This window comes from Molothrus aeneus, chromosome 6, assembly GCF_037042795.1.
Source record: "Molothrus aeneus isolate 106 chromosome 6, BPBGC_Maene_1.0, whole genome shotgun sequence".
Taxonomy (NCBI): domain Eukaryota; kingdom Metazoa; phylum Chordata; class Aves; order Passeriformes; family Icteridae; genus Molothrus; species Molothrus aeneus.
In genome coordinates, this window is record NC_089651.1 from 8591216 (window position 1) to 8615645 (window position 24430).

General features: G+C 52.7%; 2 protein-coding genes and 2 long non-coding RNA genes across 9 annotated transcripts; 1 reads left to right on the forward strand and 3 right to left on the reverse strand.

Moving 5' to 3' along the window:
- Window positions 1-5997: 5997 nt before the first annotated feature.
- On the reverse strand, window positions 5998-10627 carry LOC136557935 (uncharacterized). Of its 6 annotated transcripts, XR_010783809.1 has the most exons (5): window positions 10534-10607; window positions 7780-8067; window positions 7533-7661; window positions 7293-7409; window positions 5998-6563 (listed from the first exon to the last, which is right to left on the reverse strand). It is a non-coding gene; the product is annotated as an uncharacterized lncRNA (long non-coding RNA). The 6 variants fall into 6 exon arrangements; XR_010783810.1 differs by lacking the exons at window positions 7533-7661; window positions 7780-8067 and adding an exon at window positions 9546-9638 and having other exon boundaries at window positions 10534-10627; XR_010783811.1 differs by lacking the exon at window positions 7533-7661.
- A 1923-nt stretch (window positions 10628-12550) lies between these two features.
- Window positions 12551-16277, reverse strand: LOC136558479 (uncharacterized). Its single transcript, XR_010783895.1, has 4 exons — window positions 16165-16277; window positions 15866-15928; window positions 13303-13404; window positions 12551-12660 (listed from the first exon to the last, which is right to left on the reverse strand). It is a non-coding gene; the product is annotated as an uncharacterized lncRNA (long non-coding RNA).
- A 2541-nt stretch (window positions 16278-18818) lies between these two features.
- On the forward strand, window positions 18819-19814 carry LOC136557529 (olfactory receptor 8J2-like). The gene has a single exon (XM_066551502.1). The coding sequence runs from the start codon at window positions 18819-18821 to the stop codon at window positions 19812-19814; it is 996 nt and encodes a 331-aa protein (XP_066407599.1).
- A 3606-nt stretch (window positions 19815-23420) lies between these two features.
- LOC136557531 (olfactory receptor 5AP2-like) lies at window positions 23421-24375 on the reverse strand. The gene is given in 4 exon segments (XM_066551503.1): window positions 23421-23468; window positions 23470-24195; window positions 24198-24305; window positions 24307-24375. Coding segments are annotated over 4 exon segments (951 nt in total).
- Window positions 24376-24430: the final 55 nt, after the last annotated feature.

The window sequence follows — 24430 nt, forward strand, 5'->3', positions numbered from 1 at the left end:
TGGCTGTGGTGGAAAGCTTTGTGTTCAGGTTGGCAGAAATCAGCACTATTGTACCAAAACCTGCTTGTGGGATCTCCTCTTTGACCTCAGGGGCCAGTTGAGCAGCCAAGTACTGAATTCCCATCAGCTTGGCAATAACTGTGCCAGTCTGGAGCTGGGACTGGCTGTGACTCTGGGTCTGCTGCCTCTCAGACTCCAGAGGCTTCAAACCCAGGCCAGAGCTTTGCCATAGAGTGTCCCAATCCCAGTCCTGAGAGCCCTGGTGTATTGCCTTGATATCCTTCTGGCTTTTTGCTGTGGGGGTTTGGAACAGAGCCCTCCCTGCAGCTGAGGCACAGCTGTGTTGTATTTACCTGCAGATCTCACAGCTCCTTTTCCTGGCAAATCCTGAGGTAAGGGTGGCTTTTCTTCTCAGGAAAACTACCAAAAAGAAACAGGGGCAGGGAATGATTTTGAATTCCTGGCCTTCCTTTTTTGACAGCAGTTTATTATTATTTTGGGGCCTAAGCTTAAAAAACCTGGAGTGTGTGATTGTTCCCAAGTGTCACACTTCCAGACTAGGATCTGATGGGGTGGTGACAGTAAAACCATGGAAGGCGGTGGGTTGGAAGGGACCTTAAAACTCATCCCATTCCAACCCCCAGCCAGGGGCAGAGACATTTTCCACTATCCCAGGTTGCTCTAAGCCCTGTCCAACCTGGCCTGGGACGCTTCCAGGGATCTGGCAGCCACAGCTGAGTAACAGGTACCACTTGACTCCATTTCTATGTCTGACTCCATTTCCCTTCCCAGCTGGCAGCAGATGAGTGGGAACACTGCACCAAAACCTGTTGGAATTCCAGCTTCCAGCTCTGCATGGAGCACTACACATCCAGATGTGAACACTCATCAGAACAATTCTGCCACAAACCAAGGGAACCCTCAGGACTCGTCTTGCTCGTTTCTCTGTGGAAAGAGACATAGCACAAGCACCTTCACAGCTATTGGAAAAATCCTGGAAAGGGCAGGAAATCAGGGTTATTTGGAAGTGTTTTGTGCTGTCACACATCAGTTCACTGGTGTTGCTCCATGGCCCAGTACCAGCTGTAGAGCTCTGCCCCACAGATGTTCCAAGGTCTGGCATTTAAAGCAGCATTAGCATAAAAGGAGCTGCATTGGCATAGGAATTATCTTGTTGGTGTTTCCAATTCCCAGCCTGGAATTCCAGATGACCCAGAGATCAGCTCAGCTCTTTTGAGCAGGCTGCTGAAGACACCAAAGGTTGTGGGTTCAGTCACTGGATGGGCCATTCACTTAGAGCTCAACTTCATAATCCTTGTGGGTCCCTTCTATTTTATGATATCCTGTGACCTGGAAACACAGATTAAACATCTCAACTAGAATTTTACAAACAGAGATTTTGCCTTTGGAGACTGTGAGTTGCACAGATCTCGGGGGAAGAGGGAGGAAAGCATCAGGTCTCACCTGGCAGGTGTTAAATGAGCAGCTGGAGCAGGATAGTGCCTATTCTGGAGCAGCTGCTCCTGCCCGTGGCTCTGCAGCTCCACTCACGTCCCAGGGATGTGGTGGGCGCAGGACGGGAGGCGGGCCCTGCTCTGCTCAGGGGGTGCTGGAGCAGCGGTGCCGCGGGTCCCGCTGTGTAGGACTGGCCTCACACCCCCGGAGAGAGAGGCTCCGAGGTGGGTCCTACACACCGGGACCGGCGGCCTCGGGGGGTCCCCTCTCCCCGGCCGCTTCCAGCCGCGATCCAGCGCCTGCTCCGGGAATGCGCCGCTCTCTTGCCGGGCCCGGCACCGGCACAGCCCCGGCTCCCCACGGCAGCAGCGGGACCTGCCCGGAGCCGCAGCGGGAGCAGCCCTGGTCCAAGCGGGAGCGGCAGCGCCGGGCTCGGTCCGTGCCCATCCCGGAGCAGCTCTTTCTGCCCGCGGCGATCCCGATCCCGATCCCAGCCCCAATCCCGCCTCGGTTCTGCGGCCCCGCGAGGGAGGAGCGGCTCAGCCCGGGACCCCCAGCAGACACCGGCAGGACCCGGACCCGAATCCCCAGGCCCGGGTCCTATTCCCGGCCCCACCTCAGCGCCTCAAGCCCCGCGCAGCAGCGGGAGCAGCCCCCGGTCCGGGGCTCCGCACAGCGCTCCAGCGACGGCCCCGCCGCATCCCGGGATGAGCATCCATCGCACAAAGCGGAGCGGGCGCGGATCCGCCGGGATTTACGGGCGCGGGCGGGGCGGGGCGGGGCCGGCTCAGGTGTGAGGGGCGGGGCCGGCTCAGGTGTGAGGGGCGGGGCCGACTCAGGTGCGCGGGGCCCCAGCGCGGCTGCGCGGGGCGGGGCCGAGAGGATTTAACCCCCGGGAATCGCCGCTGGCGCCATTTGCCCTCTCGGCGCTCGGAGGGGAAGGTTCTGTCCGCGCGGGCTCTATATCTTTTTTTTTTTTCTATTCTTTTACCCCTTTTTTAGCCTCTTTTTCTCAATACCTCCCCTCTCTCCCTCCCTTCCTCCCCTCCCCCACCCCCTACACCCTCCCCCCCCCTTACCCCCCCCCTCCCTCTCCCCCCTAGCCCTCCCCTCCCTCCCCCCCAAACCGCTCCCTCCCGGGCCGGTCCCCCCTACCCTTCCTATGCCCCCACACACCCCAACCCTACCCTACTCCTCCTTTCTCCACGCTTCCTTTCCTCCCCAGCATGGCTCCCACCTGCCCTCTCCTCCTCCTTCCCTTCCCCCCAGTTCCTCCCCACCTGCCCTCATTCTTCACCCTCCTTCCTTCAGCCTTCTTTCCCCTCTACATTCCCCTATTCCTCCTTTTCCCCTGTGCACCTTGACCGCCCCCACCTGTGCTCTATCCTCCGCCCGTCCTGCCCCCGCCACCCCACCTGCCCCTGCCCCCCTCCCTGCTCCCCTGCACATCCCGACCCCCCCACCTGCCCTCCATCCTTGACGCAGCCCGAGCACCCCCTGTGTTCCCCTGTTCCCGTCCTTTGTCCCCCCCCTGCCTCTTTCTCCCGCAGCCGCGGGTCCCGGGGCGCCGCAGAATAAAGCCCAGAGGGCCGGAGCGGCGCCCCCGCTGTCCCTGGAGCCCCCACACGGGGCCGGAGCCGCTGGGCGGGTCCCCCCATTGCAGTGCAAAGCACGGCCCGACACCGCCGGGGTTCCGGCTGTCCCTACATCACACTGGGGGTCCCCGGGGCGGGGGGGTTGGGGGGGGGTCAGGGAGGGCCCCCCTCCTCAGGAGGGGGTCCCGGGGGGGAGGGGGGTTGGGGGGGGAGGGGGGGTGGGGGGTAGGGCCCCCTCCGGAGGAGGGGGTCCCTGGGAGGGGGGCGGGGCGGGCCCCCTCCGGAGGAGGGGGTCCGGGGAGGGGGCGGGGCCTGGAGGGGGCACTTTCCCCCCTCCAGGCCTCGCCCCTTTCCCGGACCCTCTCCTCCGGACGGGGCCCGGCCCGGCCCCCTCCCCGGGACCCCCTCCTCCGGACCGGGGCCCTGGGGGGAGGGAGGGGGGTGGGCCGAAGGGGCGGGGCGGTTTGTCTGTCCGGTGGTCTCTTTGTGCGTTCACGCTGCAGAGTGACGTGACCCCCGCTGCTTCCCCCCCCACCCCCTCCCTCCCCCCGGGGCCCCTGTCCGGAGGAGGGGGGTCCCGGGGAGGGGGCCGGGCTGAGCCCCGTCCGGAGGAGACGGTCCGGAGGAGGGGGGCGGAGCCTGGAGGGGGAATTCCCCCTCCAGGCCCCGCCCCTTCCCCCGGACCCCCTCCTCCGGAGGGGGCCCGCCCCGCCCCCCTCCCAGGGACCCCCTCCTCCGGAGGGGGCCCTACCCCCCACCCCCTCCCCCCCCAACCCCCCTCCCCCCCAGGACCCCCTCCTGAGGAGGGGGCCCTCCCTGACCCCCCCCCAACCCCCCCGCCCCGGGGACCCCCAGTGTGATGTAGGGACAGCCGGAACCCCGGCGGTGTCGGGCCGTGCTTTGCACTGCAATGGGGGGACCCGCCCAGCGGCTCCGGCCCCGTGTGGGGGCTCCAGGGACAGCGGGGGCGCCGCTCCGGCCCTCTGGGCTTTATTCTGCGGCGCCCCGAGCCCCGCGGCTGCGGGGGAAAGACGGAGGGGGGGACAGAGGACGGAAACAGGGGGACAGAGGACGGGAACGGGGGGACAGAGGACGGGAACAGGGGGACAGAGGACGGGAACAGGGGGACAGAGGACGGGAGTAGGGGGACAGAGGACGGGAGTAGGAGGACAGAGGATGGGAATAGGGGGACAGAGGAGGGGGACAGAGGAGGGGAATAGGGGGACAGAGGAGGGGAATAGGGAGGGATGAGGTGGGGAACGAAGAGGGGTTGGGAGAAGGGGAGAGGAAGGGAAAGGCCGGATGGGGCGGGAAGATGATGGACAGAGGAGGGGTACAGGGGGAAGAGAGGGGGGTCGGGCTGGGGAGAGGGGTGAAAGGAACGGGGGGTCGGGGATGTGCAGGGGAACAGCGAGAGAGTGCAGGGGAGGCTGGGAGGGAGAGGGGGGATGGGGGGGACGGAGAAAGAAACTGGAGGGATAGAAAAGAGGAGATAAGGGGGGGAAGAAGGAGGAGGATAAGGGCAGAAGAAAGAGGAGAAAGAAAAAGGGAAATCGCCGCCGGGAGAGCCCAGTGCGGCAGCAGCCTCACCGCGCTCCGGGTGAGCAAATGGCGCCGGCAGAGATTTCCGGGGATTAAATCACCTCGGCCCCGCCCCGCGCAGCCGCGCTGGGGCCTCGCACACCTGAGCCGGGCCCGCCCTGCACACCTGAGCCGGGCCCGGCCCCGCCCGGAACCGCCCGGCACCGCCCCTGATCCTGGGACCGCCCCAGAGCCCCGGCACCGCCCGGGACCGCCCCTGAGCCCCGGCCCCGCCCCTGAGCCCCGGCCCCGCCCCAGAGCCCCGGCACCGCCCCTGAGCCTGGGACCGCCCCTGAGCCCCGGCACCGCCCCTGAGCCCCGGCACCGCCCCTGAGCCCCGGCACCGCCCGGGACCGCCCCTGAGCCCCGGCACCGCCCCAGAGCCCCGGCACCGTCCCTGAGCCCCGGCACCGCCCCTGAGCCCCGGGGCCCCGCCCTGCCCGGGATGGCGGCGGGAGCGTCGCTGCCGGACCCGCCCCTCTCACCTGGGCCGGGCCGGGGCTGCGAGCGCACCGGGACCGGGGCCGCGGCTCCGGGTCCCGCCGGTGTCTCTGGGGGTCCGGGCGGTGCCGCCTCTCCCCCGCCGGGCGGGCTGCGGGTCCCGGCCCCGCAGCACTGAGGGGGCTTGGGGCCGGCTCCGGCTCCGGCAGGAGCCGCTCCGGGACGGGCGCTGGGGCCGGGCCCGGGCAGCCCCCGGGATGCCGCGCTCAGCCCGACGCGCCGGGCCGGGCTCCGCGCTGAGCCCCGAGCCCCTCCCGGCTGCTGCCCGCGCTGAGCCCCGAACGCGGCCCCGGGGCTCCGCCGCCAGCCCCGCCCGCGGCGCTCGGCCGCTGCTCCGGAGCTCTGCCGCGGCCGGGGGAGCCCGGCTTTGGGCCGTGCCCGAGGCACGGCTCGGAGCCCAGAGACACGGACTGGCCCTGGCCGAAAGAGCCGCCTGGAGCACCGAAACGCGGCGTTTGGCCTTTCACTCAAGCCCCCGAAAATGCAGCACTTGAATCTCTCTTGGTGAAGCCCAAACACTGACCTACCCCGGTTTCAAGACCTCGCAAACACAGGCCACGGTCTCTGCTTCACGCCTCTAAAATGCAGAACTTGGTCTCTCTGAGATCCCAAATGCTGTCTGAGGCACCTTGGTTTCAAGCCCCCCAAACCAGTCCTTAGTGTCTCTTTCTGTACTTGGCCAAATGAGCCCAGTTTTGAGCCCCCAAATCGCAGTGCTGGGTGTCTCTCTGTGAGCCCCAAAACTGCTCCAGTCCGCAGCGTTCGGAGCCCCCAGAAACGCCCCGGGCCATGGGCGGGACCCAGCTGGGCCCCAGCAGCAGCTCCCTGACCCCCAGTGGGATGGGGAAGAGACCAGAGACAAAAATCCAGCTCGGAACAGTTTAATAATGGAAACCAGTCAAATACAATAATTTAATATTAATGACAACACACAATAACAGTGAGAGCAACAAGAGCAGTGAGAACGATAATGAACAGGAGAGAGAAAAAAGCCCCTCCACACTCTCCTTTAACATTTTAAATCCAAAATGTAATCCAGAGCACCACAAACTCCCAGTGTGGGGGATTTCCATATTCCTGTTATTTTCTCTGTGTCCATCCTGGGGATTTGAGGCACTTGTTGCTCCTCTGGGCAAGGGAAAGGCTCCTGTGCTATTCCCAAAAACAGAACCCCTGGAATTAGTGCCCTGGGAGCCCAGTCTGGTCCTTCCAGTGGCTGGGGGTCACCCAGAGGGTCTTTACCAGCATAAAGTGAAAATGACATCCTGGTCCAGTGCATTTCCAGCAGGATTGGGCACTCCTGGCCATGGTGACCAGTCCATGGAAGTTGGACCGGTGACAATCCAGGGGGATTTGAAGTTGGATTCTTGCAGATTTCATTGTGCAGAAGCTCCAATTCTTTTTGGCACCTCTTGTTTAAATGTTTTCCTGCTGGAAGAGGTCAATTAGTCTTTTGAATGGCCAGATTGCCAAAGGCAGTTGGGAAAACCAAGCAGCATTCCCTGCACATCTCCATCACTTCCATGTCCACCTGCAGCGAGTGGCTGAAGGACAGGAGCCAGCCCAGGACAGGCTCAGAGATGAGGCTTCCAGCCCAAACCATTCCAGGATGATTCCACCATCTCTCCCTGCATTAATTTCGTGTTGTTTCCTCTCAAATTTAAATTCCCAAATTTAGGTGATTTATTAAATGAACCATTTCAAAATTATTCCGATATCTAAGAGGGAGCATCCAACACACAAGAATCATTCTTTCATCCATCAAATCATTATTAAATTGGAAGCTTATTCCCTCATCTCTGTCCTTGTTTAGCTTTCCTGCAAATCCTTATGGTCCCACAGTTTCTCAGAGACATCAGCTGGGATTACTGGAAGGTTTGCTCTGCTGGAGAGCCAAGGGGAATTTACAGCATTTGTTCCTCTCCATCTTTGTCCCCTAATCAGGTTTCCCCCAGAATGGTGTTATGGGAGAAGTTTGGAATTACTAGAAATGGATCAGCTTCACAGTTTTCCCCCTCTGTTTTTCAACTATTCCCAAATTCTTGGAATTACTCTCAAATACACCCAAGAAAATTCCTGTGAAATGATCAATCAGAGGAACATCCTGAGAAGAGAAAACTGCCTCAGCAGCAGCTGGAATGATCCCATTGCTGCTCTTACCTGGTCTCCAGGTGCTCCTGCCAGAGCTCCCAACAGCCACTGCCATTCCTAAACAGGAGCCATGGAAGACATTCCTGCTGTCCATGAGGGCGAGGAGGCACTTTGGGATGTTCTTGGCTGTGCAATCAGACAAGAGAGTGTCAATGATCTCGCGCTCCCTTCCAAGCCAAAGCAGCCCCTGATTCCATGGCATGATCAGCACCTCTCCCACTTCCATTCCAGAAACATCCTCCCACTCACCCAGGACTTTCCTCTTTTTGCTCCACATCAGGGATGTGTGGCTGAGTGCCCCAGGCATGGGATGCCTCATTCCTGGGGATGCCTTTCCCAGGGGATGCCATTCAAGGCTGAACTTGTGGCCTCAGAGCTCTGCAATGACAGCATAGCCCCAATTCCAGTTGGGAATGTATCAAACAGCAGGGTGGGGTGTTTGCTCCCTCTCCCACCCAGCCACTGGGACAGCTCACATGGAATGTCATTGACTTACTGGGTCTGAAATTCCTGGCTCAAAAGGCAGGTGATGGAATATCCTGTCCTGGGAAAATCCAGGATACCAGGAGGGTCCCTGGAAGTCACAGGTCAGAGGCAGAGTCAGATGAACAATCCTGAACTGGTTTTCAGGGGATGCATCCCCAGCCTGTGGGGACTCCAAAGCTGTTCCTTCCACCTGGGGTAGCCAGGGAAAACATCCCCATCACGGATTTCTGACAGGAAAAACCTCACAGCTCCAGGATACTTGGCTTTTCCCAAATCCAGGCCAGCACTGCAACAGGCTCTAAGGAATAAACAACAGGAAAGACTATCTCAGGGTGCACACCATTGAGATAGTCTTGGGCACCACATTCCGCTGGAACTGGGCTGCTCCCACATCTCTGTGACAGCTGGGAGCATCTCCATTTCCTTACTCCTCTATTCAGGAGAAAGAGACATCAGAGCCCTTAAACAACCAGTGTGTAATCCCAACAACCCAGGGAAAACCACCTCACTCAGGGAAGAAATGTAATGCCCAGTTTTGGAAAAACCCAAATAGCAGAACTGGAAACACTTCCAGGCATGGAGATTCTCAGCTCTGGAAATGCAGCTCCCAGGCTTCTTCCCAAACTTGCCCCTGACTGGGCTCAGGGAGAAAACCTCACCCATTTCACCAGCCTGGCACTGAGTAAATTCAATGTACACCCCAGGAGGGTGTCCCTGACCACAGCAGGGCAAGGAAACAGGATGATCTATACGGTTCCTTCCCACCCTGACCATTCCAGGAGTTTAAGGCTACTTAAACTTGATTTGAGCCACTTCTCAGCTCACAACTCCTTCCCAAGCCTCATCCTCTGGGCTGCCTTTCCCAGACCATGCTGGGAAGGGAAGCAGTGGCTCCTCTCCCCAGACACACCCATTGCCAATTGCTGTGCCCTGCCCAAAACCACCGGGTGACACAGGGGCTGATCCACTGTCTTGGCTGTTTTCCATAATCCAGCATTCAGGGACTCCAGAGTTGGACAATCAGGATCAATCCCAGGTTCCAGGCACTGGCACAAAGCAGCTGCTGTGCTGGAGGGGCCAATTTCAGAGGCTCCTCTCCCCTCAGCTGGGAATTCAGTGCTGCAAAGGGCCTGGCAGTGACTGTGGATTTATCTGTTCCTATGGATTCATCCCCAGCATTCACTGCCAAGTGCTGCTGGAGCATCTCCCAGCAGAAAAAAAGCAGTGCCCAATCCAGAGGGTCCTCAGTGGGGTCCCTGCCCAGTTTTCCAGGGTGGATAGGAAGATGCTACTGACAGGCTGGATCTCAGGAGAACTTCAGTAATTTGCTGAAAGCTTCTAAAAAAACAGGGACTTGTTTCCAAGTCTAAGACAGCTCAAATCCTATTCCTAATAATGTGCTGCAAAAATGTCTCTGTGTGCAGGAATCTCCTTTTAACCTTTTTTCAGGGAATAGCTGCCTGGGATTTTAGTTAAAATTTACATCAACCTCCGACAGAAAAAAATGCCCAGAAGCTCAAGGTTGACTAAGCATGAAGAAAAAAACCATAAGAGCTCATTCCTGCACAGCCCAGACCTGACACTTTGGCTCATAAGTGAAATAGAAGGGAAGTGCAGAACCAAGTTCAGTCCTACCTTTAAGCAATCCTTAAGGAGTTGACAGCCCTCCAATGAAACCCTGGCTCAGGACAAGGCTCTCCTCCCTGTGCCATTGATCCAGGTGAGCACAGGTGCTCCTGCTGGGAGTGACCGTTCCTTGGAAGGCAGCATCTCTACCTGGAGCTGGGCCTTCCCCAGCCTTTGGGGGCCGCTGTCTCCATCCTCCCACACCTCCTCATCTTCCTCCTCGCCAGGGTTGGCTTCCTCAGCCTGCAGAGCAAAGCCAGGGACGGTGCCCAGCCTGCTCATGCCAGCCTGGGCAGCAGGGACGGGCTGGTGGCACCCTCTGGATGTGCCCCTGTGCCTGGCACCGTCCCTGCTCCGCGCCCATCCCCGTTCCTGCCTGGGCAGCTCCTTGGAACGGGATGTGAAAGCACAAACGTTTGCTCTGCTGGGGCTGGGACAGCAGAGACTCCCCCGGGGCAGGGGGCAAAGCTCCTGCTCCCACATCCTCTGCCTCCCACAGCCCTGCTGGGGCTGGCCAGAGCAAAGGAAACGCCTCAGCTCCTGCTGGAAATTCCCTCCTGTGCCCATCAACCCAGAGAAATCGGGGCTGCTCCATCCCTGGAAGTGTCCAAGGCCAGGCTGGATGGGGCTTGGAGCAGCCTGGAGTAGCGGATGTCCCTGGACTGACCTCAGCAGGAGCCAAATCCCACGTAAGGCCATTCCCCAGGGCATCCTCCTTCAGGGAAACAGGAGTGCCTCCAGATCCTGACACCTCTGCACAGCTAAGGAAAACTCAGAACTCTCCAAAGCTGTGTCATCCCAAACCGTGTTCCCTCCTGAAAACCAGACTGCAATCAAAGCACCTGGGCAGCAATGGGAAGGAAAGCTGCTCTAACCCCTCTGATTTCATACATGGATTTCACAATCCATTTTATCCCGTCTGGGACTTTCCCCACCTTCACTACTCACTACTGATAACTTCACTTTCACCTCAGCACATTCATTCTCTCCCCCGCACATGAACTCACATTTCACCCCGAAATGTTCATTTCGCTCCCTACGGAATTCGCCCCGGTGCCCGCAGCTCCCGGGCCGTCCCCGCCGCCCACTCGGGGCTGTCCCCGGTCCCCGCTCGGGGCCGTCCCCATTCCCCGCTCACCTCCGAGCCCTCCGCAGCGCTCCCGGTGCCCCGGCCCGGCCCCGCCGCTCCCCGGGCTCCGCCATCGCCGCTCGCGGCTCCGCGCCTGCGCTCCCGGTACAACGGCCGCGGTTCCTGCCGGGAGCGGCCCCGGCCGAGGGCCCCGCGGCCTCGCACCGCCAGTCCCCGTCGTAGTCCCGGCCCAGCTCCATGTCCCGGTCCCGGTCCAGCCCCATGTCCCGGTCCCAGTGCCGCGGGAAGGGCCCGAAGCGCTCGGAGCTGCAGTACCGGGTGTGTCCACAAGACGGCAGGACGGAGGGAGCCGCGGCCACCGCGCATGCGAAGCGTTTTTAGGCGTCCAAAAAAAATCCCAATTTCAGGTGCCAATAAATCCGAATTTCAGTCGATCCCGGATTTCGGGTGTTCCAGCGAGAGGAGGGAGAAAGAACTCCGCGTACACAGGGCTGTTTCTAGTTCCTTCATACAGACCATCTTGTCTTACCTCTTCGAGCCCTTTATTATTTCATTTATGTACACAAACACTTTATTTGTATTTTCAAATACAGATCCATGTTCAGAATTTCTTACAGTCTAAAATCCTATAACACAGCAGGTACGAGGTCTTCTTTTAAAATCAATTTTTATATAAATTGAGATTACTTCTCAATATATAGAAAATGAGAATCTTTGCAGTTTTAAGTATTTTACACACAAACCCCTCAAGAATTTTCTGGCATTTTTTGGGCTCTAGCCTCTCTTGGGTTTTAGGAGGACCTCTCCTGACCCCCCTCATCCCTCACTCACCTGGCTCCCCCTCCACAGATCTTGGAGTGTCCCAGTTACACCATCACCCCCTGGACTCCCCAATGTCCCTTTTTCCTCTCCCCCAGAGAAAGCATGAAATGAGTCCAAGTGCCCTGGCCAGCAGCTCGGTGCTTCCATAAAAGCCCTCTCCACATGGACATCCCCCCCAAAAAGGGGGAAAAATCAAGGGAGGGCAGGGCAGCTCCCTGAAGGGTTGGAATCTCCGCAGCTCCTGTCCTGCAGCACAGGGAGTGTCCCCGAGGGTGGTGCCTCATTTCCCACCCCGGCTCTGCTCTGCCATGTTCCCCCTCGGTTCCTGCGCTCCACACAATGCCAGGAGATGTCTCCTCCCTTCCCTGCGGTGCTGCTGCAGGGACACCATGGCACCAATGGCTTGGAAGATGAGTCTGGACTACAACCCTGGGATCCTGAGGGTCTGATATCCAACCTCTCTTCCTGAGGGTCCAAAATCAAACACCCCTCACCGCCACACGGTTGTCCTCTCCTTTCAGCTGACCAGGATCCATGGATGGACCAGGCAGCGAGGATCCAATTTTTTGCTTTCCTCACAGCGTTCCTCAAGTCCACGTTGCTGAGGCCATAGAGGAACGGGCTCAGCCTGAGGACAGTGATGGAATACCCCAGGGAGATGAGCTTGTCCTGCCCCACGGAGCGGCTGGAGACGGGTGCAGGTCCGTGAGGGTGGAGCTGCCATGGCACAGAGCGATGGAGGCCGGCTGGGAGCTGCCATGGCACAGGCGGACGAGGCCTCGTGCTGCCGGGCTGAGCGGATCCACAGGACGGCAGCCTGGATGGACAGAGAGGACACCAGGATTGAGCTGGATGAGCTGTGGTGCTCAGCACGTTGAACCCCACCATGGCAGCCACCACAGCCTCGCTGGCACGGGTGTCAGAGCAGGACAGGGCCAGCAGCGGGGGCCTGTCACAAACAAAGAGCTTGATGGCCCAGGAGGGACAGAACAGGACATGGAACATGGAAATATGGTGTGGAGAGTGGAGCTGAGCCCTCCAGCCAACATCCCCATGCAAATCCTCTGGGACATGGGCACAGAGTAGAGCAGGGGCCTACAGGTGGCCACATAGTGGTCGTAGGCCATGGCAGCCAGCACGTGGCACTCCATGGTGGCCCAGGTGGCAAAGGAGAAGAGCTGGGTGACGCATCTCACGAAGGAAATCACCTTCTCTACCAAAACATCCCATAGGCTCCGGAGGATGATGGTGAAGGAGCAGCAGACATCCAGAGGGACACGTGGCTCTGGAAGAAGCACATGGGCATGCAGAGGCGTGGATCGATCCGGTTCAACACGATGGCTCCCAGATTTCCTAGGAGAGTGACCACGTAGAGGGCAAGGAACAAGACAAAAAACATCACCTGCAGATCTGCTTGGGTGGTGAAACCCAGGAGAATAAATTCAGATGCAAACATCTCATTTTCTCCAGCCATACTGAACATTTTCTACATGCAGTTCAGCTGCTTTCTGTCTTTAGATTGAAGTGTTTAATGCACATAAATCCATTGATAATGATAAGAATGTTAATTTCTGTCAAGCAGTTACAAAACCTTCAGTCGATAAAAGGTAAATTCTCCTTGAAAGAGAAAAACCACAAGTTCCTGGCACCAGTAACCCTGTTCAGCCAATGTATTTGGAAGCAGGGACATATTTAAGCCATGAAGAAGGGAAATACCATATCAAAATTAATAAATCATAAATAAGTTGCAATGTTTCCTCCTAGTTCTTCTCAATCCACTTACACATGGAATTCCATTATTTTCATGATAATTCCTGGGAATATGAAACTATTTCTTATCTTTTGACCATTCCCTATCCAGCCTGAGCACATGAGGAATAAATACCTGCTCCCCGTGTCCCAGGAAGAGATTTTCTAGGTGAATGCATTGGAAAATGGGACTTCCCTTGGTGTATTTTTTCCTGGTGTAGGGATAAGAGCTGGGATTTGTCTTACCTCACTTTGCTTTAGATGTGATCCTTGATTTGGAGGTAAAAGATGAATTCATGTTCCATCTTGCTATTCACCAGGGAGAGATCAGCAGCTCCTAAAACCCTACTTTACAACAGATAGAATAAATCAACATGGATTTTTCTCCTGGATAATCATGGCTTGACAGAATTGCACCAGAGAGTAAACCAAGAGTAGGCACTGCTGGCTCCTGACAAATGGATCCAAACCTGGAAATCCTCATTACTGCATGAGCCTTGGTTGAAGGCTGAGTTCAGCCCCAGAACCTGACATCTCTTTCAGGTGTTCCATGGTCTCCTGGAGTTACTAAGGAGGATTTAGAGCTGCTTTTCATTACCCTCATGAAGTTGACAGAGATGCTAAAAATAAGGAAAACCAGACATTTTTGAGGCTGAATTTCCCCCAAGAGGCAGAATCCACCTGCTTTCATCAGAGAACTGACCTCGATTTCTTGCTTAACTAAAGTCCAGCCTCACTTTTTCTTACTTAACCAACCAGCTTTACTTTGTGTGGTGGATCAGACACCTGGAATGGAAATAAACTCAATTAAAACCCATGGGTTATAATTTGGTTATATGGGTTATATTTTATTCTTGCTGAGAAGCAGGTGGTTGGTGTGGAATAACTAATGGAGTGTTCATCCTGTCTTCCCGTGGTGAGGATCTCCATTGTGGCACCCAGATTCCATAAAATCTTTGGGCAAAGCAGTAAAAGAGCTTCCAATGAGCTGCCCTAGGATTCACCAAGATTACCTCATGCAACCTGACCTTAAACACTTCCAGGGATGGGGCAGCCACAACTTTTCTGGGAAATCTATTCCAGGGCCTCACCACCCTCTCAGGAAGGATTTATTCCCAGTATTCCATCTAACTCCACCCAAAGGATTCAGACAACCTGAAGCACCAGCTGAAAATTGTCCTGAGACAAAAATAAAGTGCAGTTTAAAGCATCTTTTCCAAATGTGAGAACTTCAAACACCCAATATTTTCAACTGGCTCTGGAGCTGACACTTAGAAAATAAAATATCCAGGTGGGATCAGGCACACAATGCCATTGTTTTATTTATTGCCTACTTCTCAGTTTCCTGAGCAAGAACAAGACACTTTGTTACCCGAGGCTTACAGGGAAAAAGGAGGTTTTATGTAAAATAAAAAGGAGATCATATTTCCAGCAACGTCCAATAGATGGTGGTGACACACAGGAAATACTGATGGATATTTTTTAACCTTTTTCCCCTTCCAGTTCTCCATTTGATACCTTAAAAGGATTTTTGTGGCTCTTTAATGTCCCTTGGGATTGACAGCTGAGTACCACGGTGTACCAAAGGAGCAAAAATAAGTTGTTCATGTAAAAACAGGAATTAAATTAATTTGGAAGTAGATGAAACGCAACTTTTTAGAAGGAAAGGGGTTTTTTGACAACAAAAACCAGGTTGATTTGTCATCCTTGCCAGCACCAAGTTTTCATCCAGAATGTAGAGAAATGAGGGACCTGCAATTTCAGTCAGGAGTTATTTCTTGCCTAAAAATTTGACTTTTTAAATAATTATCACCCTTCATCTTTTAATTTCAGGTTTTCAGGTTTTTTTCTTGCTTTGCTTTGTTATTTTTCAGTCCCTTTTCCCTACTGCCAAAGGGCAAATCTCTGGATACAAACTCCGCTGATAATATTCCTGACTCTGTTTTTGGCAAACCACCAGGGGTATAAAGAGGAAAACTAATTAGGGTTTTGTTTGAAGGCTTTGAAAAGCAGAAATTGAGGGTGGAAAAGGACAGGGCAAAGGTGACTGGTTCAATTGGAAATTTACCTAGTTTTCAAATATGAAGCTACTAATTAATTAATTAATTGACTTGGCTTATGGATGATATCTCATTATCTCCAAACTGTGTTAAAACTGCAAATTAATCCATTTAGAATGTTATCCTTCCATCTTTTCTAGAAAGGGCTTTTTGTGGGAGCTGCCTCCCTAATCCAGCCCAGAAATCACAGAAGTCTGAAATGTGGGGTTTTTTTTAATGTGTTAAACCCACATAACCTTTATACAGGGGATCCTGACACTTCTCACACAATCCTGGAATAGTTTGGGATGGCAGGCACCTGAAGGGTCATCGAGTTCTACCCCACTGCCATGGGCAGGGCCACCTTCCACTAGCCCAGGGTGCTCCAAGCTCCGTATCCAGAAATATATATGGATATAAATGGATAACTTGCTATCCTAGGACCAGAGATCTCCTAGATGTCTGTCCTTTCTGATCCAACATCATAAATATCTATTAAAATCCAATATCAAGTGTACATTATCCCATATATTTATACATAAAATGCAAAACATTATTGGGTTAAATGTGTGCACCAACACCCACATGTTACTGGATTTTCTTCCCCCTCACAAGCCCCCATGAATCCCACTTCATTTCCAGCTGAAACCAAGGTATGGATGAGAGCCCTGGCATGAGGGAGGGGAAAAAAAGAGCCAGACAGAATTCCCTGTCCCTGATAACACAACAAACCAGAATAAAAGGATTAAAGATAAAAATCCAATTCTTACCTCACCAGAGGAGCATGGGGATCAGAAGGTTCATTGAGAAACCCTCTCCACCAGCAAAACATCCTTTAATAGAAATACAATTTAATTTTTATAGTGAACATAACTTTACTTCAGGGTCAGGGGTGGGGTTGCTCCAGGTATGCATTGCAAACATCTCAGGCTGTCCTGGATGGATCCCTGGAGCAGCCAGCTGGGATTGCAGGGGGTGAGGGCTGATCCAGGCCTCCAGGTAAGGAATGAGCCCAAAATGCTTCCAGGTTGCTCCTGGCCTAGCACTGGGAGGTCTGTACAGGACCCACCTGTCAGAACATGATCCAGAGTCCATTAAACCTTCTTATTTTGCTCCAGGTATTCCCAGGAATATCTCAGCTGCCCACAAAGTACAGTTTGGATCCACAGATGGGATTGATCAGTTATCAATAACACATCCCACGATAGCTTAGGTGGAATTAGAGGGATCAAGAGACTCCAGGTAGGCTGGAAGAGGATGTGCCATGTCCAAAGGAGACCCACACAGGGTCGCAGAATCCTGGAATGATTTGGGTTGGAAAGAGCTCTAAAGATCATCCAGCTCGTGCTGATGTTTTGGTTGGGTGTAGTTCTGCAAACAACAACATTTTAACATCAGTGTTGGAATTTGGTGAGTTTCCACACCAAAATTTCACCACTGACTCCCATTAGTTCCTGCTTTATTCCCCATTCCCCAGGCACAACTTCAAACACCCCCCTCTTTTCTCAAAATAATAAATAAAACCAAGAAATCCAGATATTTCCATGAGAAACTTTTGATGCTTAGAAAAGAATGACCAAGAAGGCAAAACAGCTTGTAAAAGAAGTTAAATAATTATCAATTACTAAGTATAAACCTTTGAACTGTTTATCACTCAATCCTTCCTCTGCCTTTGTGCATTTTCTAAGAAAAATGGCAATTTTTGCTTTCATGAGTATTTCTGCTCCATTTCTTTGACATTGACCCAAATCAGATCTATTTTATCTTTTTCCAGGACTGTATTGCACCAAATCTCCACTGACTTCCCCAAAAACCTTATTTTTCCACCTTCCATCTTGTTTCATAAATCAGAATCAGATTTATTCCAAGCCTCCTGATGTTCTCTGAGCCAAGACTCCAAACCACCAGGACAGCTGGTGACAATGAGGCAGGTCCAAGGTTGACCTAAATTCTATATTTTTTTAAATAAGGTATTTATTTTAATTCTTAATCCAGTCTATCAAACTGTTATACTATAAATTGTTCACCATGGATAAAGTTCACATAGATAAATTAATGTTTTATACCTTTATGAGCTCCAGCAAGCTGAAACATCCAAAAACCAACTCAGTCCTGGTTAGGGCTGGATCTGTGATGAAGACAAGGTGCAGATTAGAGGAAGATGTGCACATGTTGTTAAACTGGCAACCAGGACTTCTACAGAGGGAACAACCTCCTTGGGCTGAGCTTAAGCTGAGCTTAAATAGAGTTTGTGGGTCAAGGTGTGGATGGAGCCCCCAGATGGGGTGATTAATGCAAATTAGTTCACTCTGGGATAATTAATCACTGTCTGAAAGTGCCCAGAGCAGCCTGCCCAGGTGTGGACATCTGGGCTGCAGGTACCTCACCTTGGATAATCCCATCCTTGAAGGAAAACTGGGCTGCCTGGTGTCCACAGAGGAACATCAGCAGCTCCAGAGCTGGAGGTGCTTCGTGTGACACTTGGGGACCCTCTCACCAGCCGGTCACTGCTGGTGCCACGTGTCCATGTGATGTGGTGGCTCATCCACGTGATGGACTTGAGATCCCTGAAGCACAATGGATTTCAGAATTCCATTCTATCCCTTTTTTTTTTTTTTTCTCTTTTCTTTGTTTATGTGCTGTGCCATGAGGAGCCCTGAGGGGGTTTGTCCCAGGAGAGCAGAGGGAACATATTCACAGCCCTTTCACCCACAGGTTCAGAGTTGGAGTCAGGAAAGGAGCACATCCCTCTCCACATCAGCCTGGATGTTCTCTGCTGCATTTGGGATAAACCCTTGGCTCCCACCACCACAGCGAGGGCACAGGAGGAGCTGTAAATCCAAGAGAAAGAAGTTGGATTCCTTCTCCATGTCCTCATATCCTCTTTTTTGGGGCTGTGCTGAAAAACAGCCTTCCAAATACAGGATTTTTTATAATAAATGGGAGTAATGGCTTCTGCAAATTGGTTTTTGTTTTCCTTAGGCAGCTAAAGCAAGATAAATGGATTTATGGAAGTGTTAAGGACAATTCTTATTTAGTTATGAAGAATTGTCAGCAGAATGCAGTTGTTAACAAATCAGCTTCTGGAATTGGATTGTTTTAAAATTCATTCCCATTCAAAGTAAGTCTTATCTTAATTCCCATGGTTTTTTGCATGTTTCAGCCTGCTGGAGCTCAGAAAGGCTTAAACATGAATTTATTCATGTGATTTTTATCCAGTGTGAGTGATATGATATATAATACAACAGTTTGATGGACTGGATTAATAATTAAAAGCAAAGGAAAAGTATTCTTAATGTGGTGCAATCTGGGATTTCACTGGCACTGGGACTTTCTCCCACTCCAGGTTTACATTATCTCCAATGAGATTCCTCCAAGGTGCCTTCTGAAACAAATTTCTTTCAAACCAAAAGGGAATAAATATCTGATTCTTTTCTTTGCTATTAATAAACATGTGCCAGAATAAATCCATAATTTTAGGTATCCAAGCACAGAAAAGCAAATTTGCCATTTGTGTTTCTTTAAGCTGTGTGTTCTTTTCTAGGCACCTCAACTGATAAATAAAAAAGTATAGAATTTATGTGTGGAAAATATATGGAATATACCAAAGTATGGCAATAAAAATGGTGATCAATTGGAGTTAAATATGACCCAAAAGCAAAACTCTGGGTTTTACAATTTTGATGTATTTCTTCCCTTTGCCTCAGCAGGTAACACCTGGCCATGGGAGGAAACTACACACAGCCCAGATTCATCCTCCTGGGAATTACAGACACTCCCTGGGCTCAGGCCCCTCTTTTTGTGCTCTTTCTGTTGATTTACATTGTCACTTTGGCAGGGAACATTGGGCTGATGGTCTTGGTTTGGGTGGCTCCCAGCCTCCGCACCCCCATGTACTTCTTCCTCACCCACCTTTCCCTGGCCGACGTCTGCTATTCCACCGTCATCTCCCCCAAAATGCTCACAGATCTGTTATTTGGGGATAAAACCATTTCCTGGGCCGGCTGCATGACACAATTCCACCTCTTTGCTCTCTTTGTCACGGCCGAGTGTCACCTCCTGGCCGCCATGGCCTACGACCGGCACGTGGCCATCTGCCACCCCCTGAGCTATGTCCTGGTGGTGTCCCCCCGGGCCTGCTGGCAGCTGGTGGCCTGGTGCTACCTCATGGCCTCCCTCAGCGCCCTCCTCTACACCGGCTGCACATTTGGGGGCTCCTTCTGTGGGCCCAACCATGTTGATCACTTCTTCTGTGATGCCAGCCCTGTGCTGAGGCTGGCGTGCTCCGACACCCGCGGCTGCGAGGCCGCCATCTTCGCCCTGGCCGCGGCCAACGGGCTGGGCACCAGCGTGGTCATCCTGCTCTCCTACGGCCGCATCCTGCACGCCATCCTGGGCACGAGCTCGGCGCCCAGCAGGGCCAGAGCCTTCCGCACCTGCGCCTCCCACCTGGCGTCCGTGGCTGTGTTCTACGGCTCCCTGTTCTTCATGTACCTGCAGCCGGCGTCACAGCACGGCAGCCGGGACAAGGTGGCCTCTGTCTTCTACACCGTGGTCAGCCCCATGCTCAACCCTTTCATCTACAGCCTGAGGAACAGGGAGGTGAAGGCAGCGCTGGGGAGGGGCAGGAGGAGGGTATTAAACCTCTGCCGGCATCAGACAGGTGTGGCTCGTGGCATCAGGGAGTCCTGGAATGGTTTGGGTTGGAAGGGACCTTAAAGATCATCTGGTCCTACACTCCATGGGCAGGGACACCTTCCACTACACCAGGCAGCTCCAAACCCCATCCAACCTGGCCTGGAACTCTTCCAGGGATGGGGCAGCCACAGCTTCTCTGGGCAGCCTGTGCAAGGGCCTCCCCACCCTCACAGGGAAAAATTTCTTCCCAGAATCCCATCTAAACCTACCCTCAGCTTAAAGCCATTCTCTGTTGTTCTGACACTCCATGCCCTTGTGGAAGAAAACTGCTCCTCTAAAGCAAGAATAAAAAAAAAAATTAAATTATATGGATTTTTCCCTGATCCTCACAGTTTTATATAGGTTCTTCCATAGTTCCTCACAAAACTCAATTACAATATTTATCCTGGAGAAGTAGACCCCACACTCACATATTCCTTGTAAGGAAACAGGAGTGGGAGCCTCAAACTTGAATTTCCTTTGTGGCCATGAGGCTGTCAGAAGAAATCACCCAGAATTATTCCAGGGTATTATTCCAATTAAACCTTTCTTTCTCTCAGGAAAAGCAAACCACAGCTTTAATGGTTTATAACTTATTTTGCACTGATCAATATGTATTTTTCTTGCAAGATTATTGTCCTTTTCCCTAAACCCCAATAAAATTCCTCATTGTTACCTGTGAGTTATTTATTAGAGCCAAGCTGCTGGGGTGGGAGGGAGCATTTGGGAAGAACAAGAGCATTTTTAAATTTGGTTGATAAATGAGTAAAATAAAAGGCTTTAAAAGTGCATTTTTTTTCTGACTCAGAGGGATAAAAAGCTGATGCAAGTCAGGATCTCAAGATACACCTTGGAATATCAAGGGAAATGCAAATCACATATTGAAAACATAACAGGTGCATTTCACCCAAACTTTAAGCACTTAAGTGACTTGGTTTCCATAGATGAAAGAATCCTCAACACCTGATCTATGGATAGCTGGGAGCTGTTTGGGTCTGGAAAAGGCCCTAATAAGCCAAAAACAACAGTTCTCCAAAATATGGCTCAATAAAGAAGATAGAGGGTGGCCACAACACTGGGGAGAGACCAGCAATCCTTCATCTTCTCCTGGCAGGCACTTAGAATGGAAAAAAACTCCTACTTTCTGCTCATCCTAACAAATTCCAAAGGATAAATATCCTTTATTGTTTTTGAGGGCAAACTGATCACAATCCTGCAACTTGCTTTTACAATTCAGATGGTCTGGATAAGCTCAGCAAACACTTCCCCCTCTTCCTCCTCTTCTCCTCCCCCTCATTTTGGTTGTCCCTCACCTGTTGTCACCTTTGGGGGCTGGGATGAGTTTGGACTGTGCAGAGGGATAAGCCCTGGCTGCAGCAGGGAAAGGTGGAAGCAGAAAACTTTTCCCTTTGGTGTTGTGTTGCAGATGTTGTGTTCTGAGGAGTTACATGAGAATTCACTTCTGTTTGAAAAGTAAATGGACTGTGAGAGTCTCCTTGTTCTCTGGGAAAAAACAGCAGGAGAAGAGATGTTTTAAGTCTGGGGTGAAGAGGGAAAGGTAGATTTGGACCTAGATAAAGAAGCTGGAATTGATATAATTAAATGATAAAGCTATAAATGTCAAATATAGATATCAAAGTTGGGAGGGAAGGGACTTTAAAGCTCATCCCATTCCAACACCTTCCACTAGACCAAGCCCTGTCCAACCTGGCCTTGCACACTTCCAGGGATGGGGTAGCCGCAGCTTCTCTGGGCAACCTGTGCCAGGCCCTCAGCACCCTCCCAGGGAAGGATTTCTTTGTTACATCCAGTGTAAACCCACTCTCTTTCAGTTCAAGATTTTCAGGTTTAAATGAAGAATTAAGAAAGCCCACCAGCAGGTCTCAGCTCCAGGGTGCCACCATACAGGTACTCACAGCTATTTCCAGCACAAGGGATGCTGCTCCCACTCCCAGAGCAAGAAGTGATCCTGGGAGACCAACCACCCTTCAAGGGATCACCAGCTTAACAAGATCTTCTGGGCTTTGCCAAGAGTTTCCTAATCATCATCATGGAACTTCTCAGAGGGCTTCTCAACAACTTCTTTCATTCATCTTAACGAGCCATTAGAGACTAATTAGCAAAGGAAAACAAGGAAGAAACTTTCTTCCTTGTTAAAGAGAAAGTGAACTTCTCCAGATGCTATGTTTGTCAGATCCAGGCCCTGGAGCCAAAAAGCTGGAGGGTCAATGTGTTGGTACCGGTCTGTGTTAGGAGACCTAAAGCTCATCCAGTGCCACCTCCTGCCATGGGCGGGTACACCTTCCACTATCCCAGGCTGCTCCAATTCCCAGCCAGCCTGGCCTTGGACACTTCCAGGGATGGGGCAGCCACAGCTTCTCTGGGCAATCTGTGCCAGGGCCTCAGCACCCTCACAGGGAAGAATTTCTTCCCCGTATCCAATCTAAAAGCCATTCCTGCTTGTCCTGCCACTCCAGGCCCTTCCCAGAGTCCCTCTGCAGCTCTCCAGGAGTCCCATTAGGCTCTGGAAGGGCCTCTCAAGTCTGACCTCTACAGACTGAGCTCAGATATGGGTTAGTGCTGGCCTTGGCAGAGCTGGGTTAACAGTTGGGCTCCATTATCTTAGAGGGCTTTTCCAACCTAAATGATTCTGGGATTCTGTAACTGTTTCTACCCCATATTTGCTCCTCATCAGCATTCCTGCCACTCCTTCTGTGCTCAGTTTCACTGTAGTTCAGTTTGTTTTTCCTTCCTCTCTGTCTTGGTTTATTTTAGAGGGGAAATTGCACAGTTGCTCAAAACTAAGCAAGGCCTGCTTAATAACAAAACCAAAATATGAACAAAATGCTGGGATAGGGAGCAGCAGTTGTAATTCCACCATGATCCATAGGAGATGCCAGATGAGGGCTCCCTGCTCTTTGAGCAAGACTGGGCCTTGAGTTGGGTCACTGCCCACCCTGTGGTGGCACACAGGAAACTCCCCTTGGAATGGATGACTTTGGAAGCAGCTCCTTCAGCAGGAGACTTGCACTGGTAAGTAAACACCATCAGTTTCAGGAAGTTTGATATATATATTCTATATATTGTAGCCTGAGAGTTTATGTCCCACTTCTTTTTATATATATAAATTTATATGTATAAAGATCTTAATATATATTTCTTTATGTATATAAGGAAAGTTTGTTTATAGAATTTCTTTATATTTTTTCTTAATATATATATAATTTTAAATATATATAAATTTGTCCTTGAAATATATAATTGGCTTCTTGGCATCACAGGGAAATAAAAAGAACCAGTGTAAGAAATGGAGATTCAGGGATTGGGAAACAACTGGGGGTTTGGAGAAGTGCTGCAACTGCTAACTGGGAAGAAGGGAGAACACTTTGGAAAATCTCTTGCTGCATTTTATTTTTACATTATCTGGGATATCCTGATGTCTAAACAACCAGAGAGTGTCACAATCAGGCAGATGGAGAAAAGTTTCTCTTTTTTTTTTTTTTCCCCTAAAAGAAGGAAATGGTCCCAAGTAGCTGTAATCAGAAGAGATGAAGAGTCCTTGGTCCTCAAGTTCTACAAGTGGTCAAGAAGGGCTTAAATTCCTGAAATTAAAATACCAGGCACCAAACACAAACAAAAAAGGAAATACTATTTTTCAGCCGAGTGTTTCCTCCCCATCAGCCTCCAGAGCCCCGGCCTTCATCTCCTGGTTCCTCAGGCTGTAGATGAAGGGGTTCAGCATGGGCGTCACCATGGTGTGGAACACAGAGGCCACCTTGTCTGGCTCCCGGGAGCTCCTGGAGCTGCGCCGGCAGTACATGGACACCAGGGATCCGTAGAAGAGCGCCATGGCAGCCAGCTGGGAGGCGCAGGTGGAGAAGGCCTTGCGCTTCCCCGCGGCCAAGCGCGTGCCCAGGGCGGCGGCGGCCAGGATGCGGGCGTAGGAGAGGAGGATGGCCAGGACGGTGGCGGCCAGGCTGAATTCCGCCATGAGGAACGTGCCCAGCTCGTTGGGCGCGGGGTCCGTGCAGGAGAGGGCGAAGAGCGGGGGCCCCTCGCAGTAGAAGTGGCAGATGCCCTTGGGGCCGCAGAAGCTCAGCCTGAGGGCCAGGCCCGTGTGGAGGGCGGCGTTGGTGGCCCCAGCCAGGCAGGAGCCGGCCACCAGGAGCGCACAGATCCCTCGGGACATGGAGAGGGGGTAGAGCAGGGGGTGGCAGACGGCCACGTAGCGGTCAGAGGCCATGGCAGCCAGCAGGTAGCACTCGGTGGTGGCAAAGGCCACGTAGAAATAGAACTGCGTGAGGCACTAGGCGTGAGAAATGGCCTTGTCCTCATCCAGGAGATCCCAGAGCAGCCTGGGAGTGATGCAGGAGGAATAGCAGAGGTCCAGGAAGGACAGGCTGCTCAGGAAGAAGTACATGGGGGGGTGTGGAGCTGGGCAACCAGCCTGATCAACACCAGCAGCCCCGTATTCCCCAGCAGGGTGATCACATAGGTTGCCAGGAACACGACAAACAGGACAACCTGGATGGACATGGCCCTGCTCAGAGAATCCCAAGAGGACAAAGTGAGCACTGGTGGTTCCATTTCCTTTGGCTGCCATCCTAATGCAGCCAAATGGAAATGTGTGACACTCTCTGCTGTGGGAAAGCCCAGAT

What these genes read in the sequence shown, in the direction of transcription:
- LOC136557529 (XM_066551502.1), top strand. Translation starts at nt 18,819, where the DNA reads ATGGGAGGAAACTACACACAGCCCAGATTCATCCTCCTGGGAATTACA.